At 39.7% G+C, this 13,832-nt stretch overlaps 1 protein-coding gene across 5 annotated transcripts in view; it reads right to left on the reverse strand.

The window, feature by feature from the left end:
* The window catches only part of TOX (thymocyte selection associated high mobility group box), a 334,182-nt gene that overhangs the window by 9,926 nt on the left and 310,424 nt on the right, over window positions 1–13,832 (reverse strand). For all 5 annotated transcript variants that reach the window (XM_002710517.5, XM_017341319.3, XM_070075064.1 and 2 more), the window contains 2 exons: window positions 13,519–13,599; window positions 483–869 (listed from right to left, as the gene is read on the reverse strand). In XM_002710517.5, coding sequence (XP_002710563.1) covers window positions 483–869; window positions 13,519–13,599 — 468 coding nt within the window. The remainder of the gene's footprint in view (window positions 1–482; window positions 870–13,518; window positions 13,600–13,832) is intronic.

Consider the following 13,832-nt stretch of genomic DNA (forward strand, 5'->3'; position numbering starts at 1 on the left):
CATGTTGTAGCATTTATTGGATTCAACAGGTATACCAGTCAAACTTTCTCATTTATAAACAATTTTTTTGAATTAAATAATTCTTTATTTCAATGATATCTGTCTGTAGCAGTACTTGGCATCTTAAAAATGACAAATGTTGGTTACTTATGACATAGAAAAGAACAAAGGAGGTAAGAAAGGTGAAGCTAAATAGTTAGCATCTGAATCAACCAGCAATTCTGAAAAGAATTTTCTGAAAAGAATTTATCAACAGTGGTGATGGCATCATGCTGCACAAACTCACCACTTGCCAAGTGTGTCTTGCTGAATGCAGGTATTTGTTGAGTATCTTCAATTTTCTCTCTCCGTTTCAACAGAGGAACAGAAAACACAAATCCCCACCCCCCTGCCATTCTTTGCTGGATGAACAGACTCCCACCCGGCCAGCCAGCACTTCAGCAGAGGGGTGCCATGTCTAGGTGCAGAGCGGTAGCACTTACTTGCTGCATGGTAGGTGAATGTAAGGCAGACTGGACCTGCATGGGGAGCTGGTTCCCAATGGGCTGCTGCATGGCGAGTGTCTGGTGTTGCTGCATGTTGAGATGCTGGTGGAGAGGTGGGCTGATCTGGAGGGGAGGAGGGGGCGACACAGCCATGTTTGCTATAGAGACAGTCACTGGCATTTGGTTATTCGGCTTGGGTGCTATGCTCCTGGGGAGGCTTGGATGCATGGCGGTTAGATGAGGATTCATTCCTGGTTGTTGGTGATAGTGGGAACTTAGGTACAGAGCAGAGTGGGCCTGGCTGGGCCCATGGAACACTGAAGGCTTTGAATTGATCAGCTGAGGAGGTTGAGATGTCTTCACATCAACAGGTTCACTGTAGCTCTGCAGAAGGGAAAAACAAGCCAGGGTCAAGAGACAGACACATGGAGTGTTGATCTGGTGACACTTTGAAAGTCTACTCAAGAGCTCTCATGTGAACCAGCTTCCGTGCCTGCTCTTGACTCTTCTTTTTTAAGAATTTCTATATTAATGTTCATAGCAGGACTTACAGAAAACCGAGCTTATTCCTTTTCAAATCATCTACAACCACATTTTATTTTTTTGCCTAAAGCTAAACTATATCTTGGTGACTTTTCTCATCATCCTAACCAAGGCAAAAAGGTAGGGGATAGGACAAATGCCTTCATTGCCCTAATGGGGAATACCGGTGTAGTTCACTTTGAAAATGATTCAGTTATAGACTTCCTCTATTGGTTATATATTTCATTTGTGTTTCTCCTTTTTATCTTCCAAAGAGCATTGACCTGGGTATTTGCACAAAGAAAACAAAGCTTGTTGATGGAAGTAGTAACAGTTGAAAAGAGTCCTAAAATACCTTTCCGAAGTCCTACAAAAACTGCATTGGTACATTTTTCCAAGTAACCATAGAACTCAGCTTGATTTTTGAAAAAAGTTAGTGATGAATTGATCCCCTTTAATGAAGTGGATAAAAATAATCTCTCTTAGAAATTTTAGACTATCATAAATTAATATAATCTTACTGTAATTTTTTTCCACACCTTCATCTGGTCGTTTCCTAATAACCTTTTAATTGACTTAAAAACTAGACATTTCAGTGGAAACTGAAAAGAATCAAGAATTAATCTGGAGGCATTTCCTCTTGGGCATGAACCTACTTCCTATGTTGGTGGAAAGGAAGAAATGGATACAACAAATGGTGAAAGGTGAAACCTACTACAGAGAAAAAACATGAAAATGTCCTTCTAGAAACCAAAGTCACTTTGTCAAAGCCAGGTCCTGAGGCTGTATATATACCCTAATTGTGTGACCTTGATGTCACCCTTAGATGCCAATTCCAAGGAAGTGGCTTGTTCACTCAGCACTGCAGGGTCCTCCCTGCCTCTGAGGTTTCCCTAGATGCTCTTGCTTTGTCCACACCACCAGCTGTCCACTCAGATGCTTAGGAGGTGGGTTTTTCACAAACAATGCTGTACCGCTCAAACCAGCCAGGTCCACAATCACACGTAAGCCCACCATACTGTCAGTGACATAGCATGTTTGTCCTCAGGAATATAGGGAAATGAAGCAAAAGCCACAATAACAATGATGCTGGCTCAGGGGCATCTGGGCAGCGTGTACAGAGATGCAGAAAGGACACACCTGACACCTCTTAAGCTATCCCAAGTCCTGGTAACCTGGCGTCTTGTGAGAGTCTGCATGCTCCATGCAGAGCACAGTCAGGTGTACGCACAGAATCCTCTGAGGTGGTCCCTCTGAGGACCCTCATTAGGTTACTTCTCTCCATGTCACTATTGGTGACAGGAGACATGAGCACATGTTTAGACTCTAGTCTAAGAGAGGAAGCTTGAGACCAAAGAAGCTTCATTAACTGTAGGTCCTAAGAAGTGCTTTCAATTAAAATGAAACAAAAGCAGTTTTAAGTAGGGGGCTTTTTTTTTTTCCACTTTCATTTTAAAATTCTTATTGTTGATGTGCAAAATACTTAACAATTCAAGGAAATGGTCAACACAGGCTGTGTAAACAGTGACTATTTTCACATCAGAATAACATGAACTGCAATTGATGGGACTCAAAATTCATTCCATATATGCCAAGACTATGTGTTTATTGTGTATGTTTAAGTCATCTGGGAAAATATTTTATTGTGTTTGTATTCTCTCTTTTTTAGTCTCTGGCAGCAGGCTTGATTTCATGTTTAGTCGTAGGCTGTATCAACTTAGCACCAGAAAGAAATTACACCTATAAAAATTAATATATATATGGGTGAATCTCTATTTTTTGCTTTACAGTTGTTTTTAAGTGAAAAAGAATAAAAATCATTGACATTTTCCATATGGTCAAAACTATGAAATACACGTAATTATAAAAGTGTTTTCACTTTCTATTTCTAGGTACCTTATTACTAGATAATAAGGTGACTACTTGCCACAGAAATAAAAACGTCAAGTTCAAAATAAATAATGAATCCAATTTCCTTGACTTCTACTTGTTAAGTAATAGTATGTGATCTGCCATATAGATACATGATAGGTAGATGGACAAGTATAGAGAGATAGACATACAAATTTACATAAATAAATAGATAGCTATCTATTTTGAGATACTTTATTACCAACTAGTAAATAAAGTCTCTCTTTGCTCATGGGTAATCATACACAAAACACTTTCTTCATCCAGCTATTTATTTGTCTCATCATTACCATACCAAAGGATGTATAGATCAGTGCTACTAAACCTATTTTAAAATAATATAAATACTATTGGCAAACTCAAATTAAAAGATCTCTAAAGATAAGGGTTCAGACAACACATTATTATATCACAGAGGCTGGAAGAATTCTGGGAAGTTACAGTTTTCTTTCCTTTCTAAATTTGTTGAACGTGGTAAGCAGGATAGCATGTCCTGCCCTGTGCATATGCATGGCATGTTCTCCAATAAGACTACTCTCTCCTTGTGTTTTCTTTTCGTGATGATGTCATGAGTCATCAAAGAAGGGATCATATTTTATGGCAAGGATTTAAAACTCCATAGTCTGTGTATTTGGCACCTTGCAAAGTACACAGAGAATGAACATATGCTTGTTGAATGAGGCAATGGCTAAGCTTGAACAATACTCCCTTTGGTCATGTTACCTTTCCTGAGACCTCTCGAGAAGACAAGCCATTCCTCTTCCCAAGGAGTAAGGGAGGATAGGAAGGCTTGGAAAACCCAGGGAATATTAGAGCAAGCTTCCCCACTCCCTGCTCTGCTCACAGCATGAACTACACCCTTCCTGAAGTGATGAGAAATGACAGCCCAGGTAGGTATTCTACCCTTTATTCCTCACCAGCTCTTGGGTGAATGGCACCAGTGGAGGAGCTTGCTGTGTTCTACCCAGACTTTGGGAATTTGTGTCTTTATGTAAAGGTCCACCCATTTAAGACTGGGAAAACCTTGTGTTTGCCTTAGCGGTTAGGCCACCTGCATCCCACATCAGAGTAGCTGAATTGGATACCTGACTCTGGCTCCTGATTCCAGCATCCTGCTAATGCAGACCTTGGCAGGCAGTGGTGATGGCCCAGGTGATTGGTTTTCTGCCTCTCAAGTGTGACACCTGAATTGAGTTTCTGGCTCCCAACTTCAGACTTGGCAAATCCCTGGCCCTTGTGGGTATATGGGGAGTGAACCAATGGATAACAGTTCTCATTTCCTCTGAAATAAATTTTAAAATTAAAAAATACTTTAAAAAATCTGCTTCTAGCTTTATTTCTAATTAATTATTAATCAGGCTAACACAGTGGGTCATGTAGTAATTACAGAGATGTTCTATAGTTTTGGAAGACAGGTAGAATAAATTCATTTTAGCACCAAATTGCAAAGAATTCATAATCTAATCAAGTGGAAATGTGGAGAAATCATAAGGTTAATATCTCCCACTATCATTTTCTTCCAATTAAATTATGAAAGCAAGGCTACAATTTGGCAACCAATTATGCTGCATATGAAGATCTCTAAACATACCCTCAGAAAATAGAACTATTTTTCCAGACCTAATAAATAATGCAAATTTATTTTTACTTTTAAAAATATTAACCACCTGTAAATAAAATTGCCTTTTGTTTGTCACTTGATAAGTATGATTTAACCAGAGTATATACAGTGGAACATCAACCATTGAATCTTACAAAAAAATGTGTTTTTGCTGCTGTTTCCTCTCTGAGCATGTTCTCTTCTTATTTGCTTACAGACTGTGGATCCTAAAATATGTTTGCTCAAAGCAAAGAAGTCAGGTAGAGACAACTGAGACCCCTTGGGTCTTATCAATAGAGGCTTCTTGTGTCATATGCAAAAGGTACAAAGGGCACAACTCTGTGAGGCTTAAGATACTTCTTATTAACCAAGTTGTGGGTTATCTATGATAGTTTCAATCCCATTTACTTTGTATAATGACGATAATACTGCATAGTGCTTAAGTGTCCCCATTCCGGGATGATGTGTGATATAAAAATGAATGATGGGCAAAGCAATTGTTATTTAAAATAGTAAAGTATAAACACAAGACATAAAACTCAGTAGAATTAACAATACAAGAGTTGCTGAATCAAATCAAATTAATAGTCCATCTAATTTGATTCTTGTTTTCAGCCCTGACCAATACTTGATGCATTGGAAATTAAGCAAAATTTATGTATCCACTCAATTGTGCATTGTTACTTCTGGAAGGAAAATTCTTCCTGGTCCTTGCAGGTGATTAACTTATACCCTGAAGCATGAGATTTTATTATCTTTAAATCACAATCTGGGCTTATAGAGCTGCAAATTTTCTGTTAACAGTCGTAAAATGATCAATGATCCATTCCATTTGCAAATTTAGACTCAGTATTTCTCTCAATAGCTCTGCATGGTCTGAATTCTCTGTCTACCTCATCCAGTTGAAAAATAAGTTCTTTTATGTGTTTCAAATTTGCTACTTTTAAATTGAGCTGAGCATTTACAAAAACATCTACTTATTTATTTATATTCATTTGTGAGGCAGAGAGAGTGAGCGAGCTCCCATCTGCTGGTTAATGACCCAAATGGCTAGAACAGCCAGTATGGGGTGAGACCAAGCCAGGAACTGGGAACCCCATCCAGGTTTCCCACTTGGGTGGCAGGACCCAAGTACTGGACTCATCATCAGTTGCCTCCCAGTGTGAACATTAGCAGGGAGGTGGAGTTGAGAGTAGAGCTGGGACTGGACCCCAGGCATTCCAATACAGGATGTAGGGGCCTAAAGTGCAGTGTTAACTACTAGGCCAACATCTGACCCTCAATCAGCCATCTCTCTCTCTCTTTTTTTTTTTTTTTTTTTTACTATTAATTATGGTAACAGAGCATTTTCTTAATTTAATTCAAAATTTAATATTGTTCTGCACTGTACATTAAAGCATAATAAAAAGGCTCATTGTTCTTTATAAGTCTTGGTACCTTAGTTTATGAACTGTTCCTTAGGGCAGAAACTAAATCTCATATTTGACCTTTGACATTGATGGCTTCTATTTAACAGTCTAGAACGTAGTCAGTCAAATACTGTGTCCCCTCAGGTGACACGTATGAGAGGCTGTACTCTTATTTCAGTAATGCTGCTTTTACTGGGGACGTTGGAAACTTCCCTACTGGAATTCTCTTCAGAGCCTGTGGGACAGTCTTTTACATATCCTCAGACAACTCTTTGTCTCTCAATGGTGGATTTGATTTTTGGAAACAGCTAATAGTCACTTGAAGCCAAGTCTGTGGCTTATATCTGGGTGATGTTTGGGGAAAAGAATGAGGTGTGAAAACAATGTAACAAGATTGATTTTCTAGCGTGGCTCATAAACTTTTCCTGCAGTTCTAAAAGAGGAGTTTCAAAAAATCTTTTGAACTCTGGGAGCAATAATAAAGTAAGTTTGTAGCCTCCCAAAGTGACTACTTTGAATGTAATGCTCATTTTGGGAGTATAAATTCTGGTCTATGTGGTGAAATGAAACTAGCTCCATGGCTTTAAAGTTATACATTGTTTTCAGCATAATAATTTAGATCCATGTCTAGGAATTCCTGAGTCTATGGAAAAACTATATTTCCTTAAGCTTTATTTAATAGTCCAACCCCATATGACCTTCAATAGCATGTAAAACTGGTGAAGCCAGGAAGTTCTAACCTTCATAAAAGCATATATGAATATTGTTGGCAGCCTTCAAAAAGACCATTTCAAATAAGAAACCTGTGGAGATGCATGTGTTTTTGTTTATATCTAGATTCTTTTCAAATTTAAAAAATTATTTACTTATGTATTTTTTGAGGGACAGAGCCATGGAGGCTGGTGGAAAGAGACAGACAGACAGATAGACATAGAGAGATATCCCATCTGCTGTTTTGTTCTTCAAATGCCCCCAATGGCCAGGGCTGTGCCAGGCTGAAACTGAGAACTGGGAATTCAATCCAGGTCATGACAGGACTCAACTACTTGAACTTTCACTGGTCCTTCCCAGAACCTGCATTAGAAGGAAGCTGGAGCTAGGAGTGGAACTAGGGATGAGCCAGCACTAGAAGCCACAGATTCCAATATGGGATGTAAGCACCTTCACTGGCATCTTAACCACCAGGAAAACTGTCTGCCACTATATCCAGATCACTTGGCAGCTCATGACAAGAGCCTAGGGTGATTACTGATGCCATAAACAAGAGTGTCAATTTGTTAAGTCAACAACAGGAGTCACTGTGCACTTACTCCTCATGTAGGATCTCTACTATATCTCTACTATAACTAGTACTCAAACAGTATTTTTCACTTTATGTTTCTATGTGGGAGCAAACTGTTGAAATCTTTACTTAATGTATGCTAAACTGATCTTCTGTATATAAAGAGAATCGAAAATGAATCTTGATGTGAATGGAAGGGGAGAGGGAGTGGGAGTGGGAAAGGGGAGGGTTGCAGGTGGGAGGGACGTTATGGGGGGGGGGGAGCCATTGTAATCCATAAGCTGCACTTGGAAATTTATATTCATTAAATAAAAGTTAAAAAAAATGAAAAAAAAAGAAATTTTAAAAATACAAAAAATGTATCTATGAGATGTAATTTTTTTATTTTTAATGTCATTTCTTTATAAAAGATTGATCCAGCTAAATTTTCATCAACATACCAATCTTTTCCTACTCCTTTCCATACCTACCAATAATACTAAAAATACTAATACCATTATACCAAAAATAATGAGTAATAACAACAATTACTTATATTTATTGTGTTCTTCCTTAATTCGGGATCTTGAACTATGCAGTTTATTTTTAAAAATTTTACTTTATTGTGGCAAGGGCAGTTAACATGAGAAGTATCCTCTCAACAGATTTTTGAGTGTATAATACTGACTTGAGGTACAATGTGGTGGAGCAGATCTACTGCTAATTTACCTGGTGTGGTATCCACTTCTCTCCCCACTCCTTGATCCTCTGAGTTTGACTGTTTTGTATGCCTCACAGAAGTGGAAGCATGCACTCCTTCTGTGACTCGCTGATTTCCTTTAGCATCATGTCTTCAAGTGAACCGGTAGTTCACACAGTTTTTATTCTATCCCCATGGAAACCCTATGATGTAGGTTTCAGTGTTTTCTCTGTTGAACACTTGAGTAACCGAATCTCAGGAAGAGGGAAACATGTTCCAGATCCCCATTTCACCTTCAATGTGTGACTTTTCTGCCCTCTGAGGACTCTCCCTGTGTGATAATGGAGGCACTCTGAGGTCCTCAAACATGTGTCCTTTGATTCCACATGGAGTCACAGAGACTGAAGACATCTTGAAGACCTTCTGCAATCCTATTTAAAAACTTTGCTTCTGCTCTTACATTTCTCTGTGCAAATAGCTTCTCCTACAGCTCAAAAGTTTGACCATACCCCTTGTGCTGATTAAATTCCTGTGGTTGGAGATGGCACCTGTTTTCTTGTTCCATTGTCAAAGAAAGCAGGCAGTGTGCAATCACTGTTCTATTCTAGATGCAACACCCATGTTGGGTGTGAGCGTTTCTAAGTCTGCTTTTTTTTTCTCATCTGAAATTCTTTCTCCATTGCTACTACCTTCTAGCTGCTTAGGACTGTTTCAACATTCCCTTTAAATTATACAACCTAAGACTCAGGTCTGACGAGCACTGTGCTTACAACACTCACAGCTCCTCCTGGAGCGTCTTGCAATGCTGCTATGCTCTTATGACAGAGAATGGCTGGTGCTGGGAAATCTGGTACTGGTTCTATGAGACCAGGGAAGCACCTGCCTAACTGTCACAACCTGACGCACAGCAGTGATTTCCAAACACTTTGCAGGTCCAAATTCTAAAGGGCTCTGGTCAGCCTCTGGTGGTAGGTATCTAGAAATGGGCCTACAGCCTACTGTTGGGATGATGATGGGAGGAATTGATATAAAATGTCTGGCATGGTGCCTGGCACCTTGAAGCTATTCACTAGCAAGATGCAATTTGTATTTGTGTTACTTTTAGAAAAATATTAATATCCAGCTGAGAATGTGCAAGTATGGTCATTTTGAAGCACAAAGGTTGGGATTTATTTTTCACTTAGGACTTTTTGTTTTTTACATTTTGGGTAAATTCTAATTGTAATCAAGCCTGGAGTCATGTTAAGGACATGCTGGATAGTGTACATTTAAATGACAGAAGTAATAACTGAAAGGAGAGAAGCATTAATAATCCTATGACTCAGTTTCATAGATAGAGTCAGTGGTCACTGGCTATTTCTATTTTTGATTATGTTCTGAAGAAGCAGCTAATTTTAGAGTATAGCTTCAAACAATTTCAAGTATCATGAAAAATGTCCACTTGCAGCTGTCATATTCATCTTTGTCTCTCAGCACCTAGCCCTGAGCTTGACAAGGAACAGGTGTCTTGCAGCCCTGGACTGGATGCAGAGCACCTCCTGGAGTGGAAGCAGCGAGAGGATCTATTGGCCCAGGAGCAAAAAGCCTTATTTGGTGAAATGAATGCGCTGCATGGAAAATAAGTACCATAATATGTTGCCCTGGAGGTATAAATCAAAGGTGCCGGTAGGAACTTAAGAAAATGGATATGGTGCTCTGGCTCTGTTTCTCATGGACAAAAATGACCTTGGAAGAGAGAATAAATGTCAATGCTATGCCATGACTATGGGGCAGTGGATGTTTTAGGGCTATAGGTAAATGTACTGCTAGATGCATAAGCAGCATAGCCCAGAAGAAGGTCTGAAAACAGTGGAGGCCAACCTTGCCTTGGTCACTGGTTACCTGCAGGTTTCAGTGAAATTTTCATAATCAAGTCCACTTCAAGGGATAAGGCATGAACATTAAGGGAACTCATGAACTTAAAGTGATCTTTCAAATATAAATCCATGGGTCAGCTTTTGGCCTAGTATTTGACACTGACTAGGATGTTCACATCCCACATTGGTGTGCTTGTGTTCAATATTCAACTTGGCTCCTGGCTCCAGCTTTCTGGTAATATAGGCCCTGGGAAGTAGTGGTGGCAGCTTAAGTAATTGGACCCCTTCGTCTACATGGTTAGATTGGGATTGAATTCTAGGCTCCTGGTTTTGGCCAACCTGCCACTGAATCATTTGGGGAGTGAACCAGTGGATGGCAGTGTTTCTCTCTCTCTCTCTCTTTCTCTCTCTCTGCCTCTCAAATAAATAATAAAAGCAATTCCTTTTCATTTAAAAATACATAATCATATATTTTAAACAGATTTATTTATTCATTTGAAAGTCAGAGTTATAGGAAGAGGGAGATGGGGGAGAGGGGAAAAAGGATTGGGAGAAGGAGAAGGAGAGAGAGAGAGAGAGAAAGAGAGAGAGAGAATCTTCCATCCACTGGTTTACTCCCAAAATGGCTGCAATAGCTGGGGCTGGGCTATGTCAAAGCCAGGAGCCCAGAAATCCATCCAGGTCTCCCACTTGGGCCATCTTCTGCTGATTTTCCAAGGACATTAGCAGGAAGCTAGATGGGAAGCAGAGTGCTCATATGGGATACTTGTGTCACAGGTGGAAACTTAACCCACTGAGCCACAGTGCCAGCCCCTGTTTTTTTATATACGGATGTATAGACATTGGATGTTGCTGTTTCCACTGAAACCCATTCAGTGGCTGCCCTTTGGATCAGAAGAAACTCCATTTCTTTCCATGTCTCACAAGATGATTGTGATCTGACTCCCATCCACCTTCCAGGGTCATCTCAAACCATGTTCACTTAGCTCCACTGTGCCACCACCCACTCAACTCAACGACACATTTTTGCCACTCCAAGTCTTTGCACTTTCAGTGGCACTGCTTGGCTCTGCAAGCTCCTATCCTTTGATCCCAGTTCCAATGTCACCTCCTCAAGGAGACCTTTGCAGACCACTCTAGCTGAACTTTTGCTTGATTTCCTTCAGAACACTTAGATTCTCAAAGACCTTCATAGTTTATTTGTTCATATTGTCACTCCTAATCTCGTCTAACTAAAGTAAAAGTTCTGTAGGTGTGGGAGATATTTGCCTGTTCTCCACTGTATCCTCGAGCCTGGTCCAGTGCGTAGACCAGAGCTTACGCATCCAAGACAAATCTTCCAAAGGAATACATGAATGGGTGAATGGAAAAAAAATAATAGAGCCTGGCTGGCTTATGGTGGTTCTGTGGAATTGTAACCATGATATCCTTAGTATTTTCTATTTGCTACTTTAGATCTTTTAGAATAGTTCTGGAAATAATTCATAATGGAGTAAAAAAATCTAGTATAGAAAATATTGAAATATGAATGGCTATTATTTGCCTTATCATAATTACAATGGAAAAGAAATGGAATTAAAGCACTTCCAATATTATTATTTATCTGAGAGACAGAGAGAGAGAGAGAGCGCGCTTCCATCTGTTGATTCACTCTGCTGGTTGACTCTCACATGCCTGACATGAATGAGGGGCCAGAATTAGGAGTTGGAAACAGTCCAGGTACCCCATGTGGACAGCAGGAACCCAACCACTGAGCCATCACCGCTGCCTCCCATGGTATGCATTAGCAGGAAGCTAGAATTGGAAATCCACCTCAAGTAATGAACCCAGGCACCCGAAAGTGGGATGAGGGCCTAACCACCAAACCAAATGCCAACTCCAAAACATGGGTTTTTACAGATGTTACCATATGCTATGGAAGAGTAGGGCTGGTATATTTTTTTGTGGGTACCCAGCAGGCGATACAGGAAATCTCCACTTGCGTATAACATCAGAGGGTCATTTTCTTAACCTGGACAGGGTGTTTGTCAATTTCCTTCCATTTGTATACTCACAATAGATGGTTGTATATAAATAGAGATTCAAGAACTCTAGGAAAATTCCTACTGCCAAGGAGAGGAAAAAATGTCAGGGTAAGCTGTAAAAAAAGTGCTTGGTTTTTTAAATGTAGAAATGGCAATTCGCAGCATTTACCCAAATTGCTGTATACTGTGGGTTGCAACTCCCAGCCTGAATAGTAGGAAAAGTTGCAGCTAAGAGCAAATCTGAGGACGCTGGGGGCTGAGTCAGTAACACAGCCTTCTGCAATCTGCATGTCATTGTATTGAGATTGAGAGTTCATGTCATTGATTTTCTTGTTGTAAAATACTTGAACTAAAACTCTACATGGGGGCCGGTGCTGTGGTGCAGCGGATTAAAGCCCCTGCCTGCAGCACCGGCATCCCATAAGGGTTCTTGTCCTGGCTGCTCCACTTCTGATCCAGCTCTCTGCCATGGCCTGAGAAAGCAGTGGACAGTGGCCCAAATCCTTGGGCTCCTGCACCTGCATGGGAGACCCCGAAGAAGCTTCTGGGTCCTGGCTTTGGATCAGCTCAGCTCTGGCCATTGCAGTCATTTGGGAAGTGAATCAGTGGATGGAAGATCTCTCTCTCTCTCTCTCTCTCTCTCTCTCCTCTCTCTCTTGCTCTACCTCTCTCTGTCTTTCAAATAAATAAAATAAATCTTAAAAAAAACTGTATGTGAAATGTTCAAAAAGTAACTAATGATTGTAAAAGTTCCCCCTATATTTTCTAAAATCTGTAACAATATCACATAGTTAATGGCTGGTGGGTCTAACATTTTACACTTTTTTGTTATAATTTTACCTCCATTCTGTGAATTCCATACTTATACAGAAATGTGGAATGGCATCAGCAGAAAATATATAGTTAAATCCTAAATAGTAGTTTTCCACATCATGCCTTGGAAGTAGAACATGATGTTGGATTAAACCAAGAGAATACACTTGCATTCGGTCCTTTTTTCTGTTTTATCTGTATCAATATATTCAGAATATATATAAAATATATCATTTTATATTTCCTCAATAAAAGACTAATTTATATAATTATTTTGAAGTTTCCCGAATGGGAACAGATGTTAGTAACATCCAGATTTGAACTTGAGGGTACTCATTGAGTCAGCTCATCTCTCTGAGGTTAACTCCCTGAGCAGTCTATAAAGAGCAGTGTATCCTTGATAACATGACACTGAATAGAGTCAACTCTCGAGTATTTATAACAGGAAGGACTGGAGTTTGAGATACTCAAAAGCACCAACTATTTTGTAAGTGGTGTTTCTATTTTCAAACAAAATGATATGCCTTTTTGTTTTGGCCAGTTTACCTCCTAATGATGCTAATAATGCGGCTACAACTTAAAGCAGTTGGCATCACGTGAGTCAAGGCCAAGAGGATGGGGTGGAGTAATTTGGGAGTGGGATATGGAGAAACAGGCCTTGGACTCAGGATCAAGAGGGTGCTGTGAGTAACCCAGCAACCCCTCTCTCCACGGGTGGACAGTGTGCTCTAAAGGGTGCAGAGGAGGCTGTGCTGCTCTTTTAGGGAGTCACAAATATTTCTGAAACATATAGCTTTGTTTGGGATCTGCTTTTTTTTTTTGTAACAAAGAAGATTGTGCAGAAATGCTAAAGTGATCTTTTATGCTTCTCAATGACTATCAAAGCCTGCACCTTGATGGCCACAATCCGTCACAATACCACACAATTGCACGTTACCTTGGATACAAGGCTGGCTCTGTATGCTGCGAGTTGCTTCAGGTACTCTTTCTTTGCAGCTTCGGTTTTCTTTTTATAGACCTGAAACAACAACAAAGAGTCTTAAATTAGAAAGTGCATATGCCTTTGTTTTCAGAGAAGTGCAATGCCGAATGATAATTGCACACACATACAATTATATCATATAATACTATACATCTCACCAAAAATTGTTTTCTCTTACTGAAACAGATTTTAAAGAAAGGTAGAAGATACTCAATAGGAAGACCATTAATAGTAAAATAGTCACATCTTACATAAAGTATATGAAAGGA

Source organism: Oryctolagus cuniculus, chromosome 6 (assembly GCF_964237555.1).
Source record: "Oryctolagus cuniculus chromosome 6, mOryCun1.1, whole genome shotgun sequence".
NCBI classification, from domain to species: Eukaryota; Metazoa; Chordata; class Mammalia; order Lagomorpha; family Leporidae; genus Oryctolagus; species Oryctolagus cuniculus.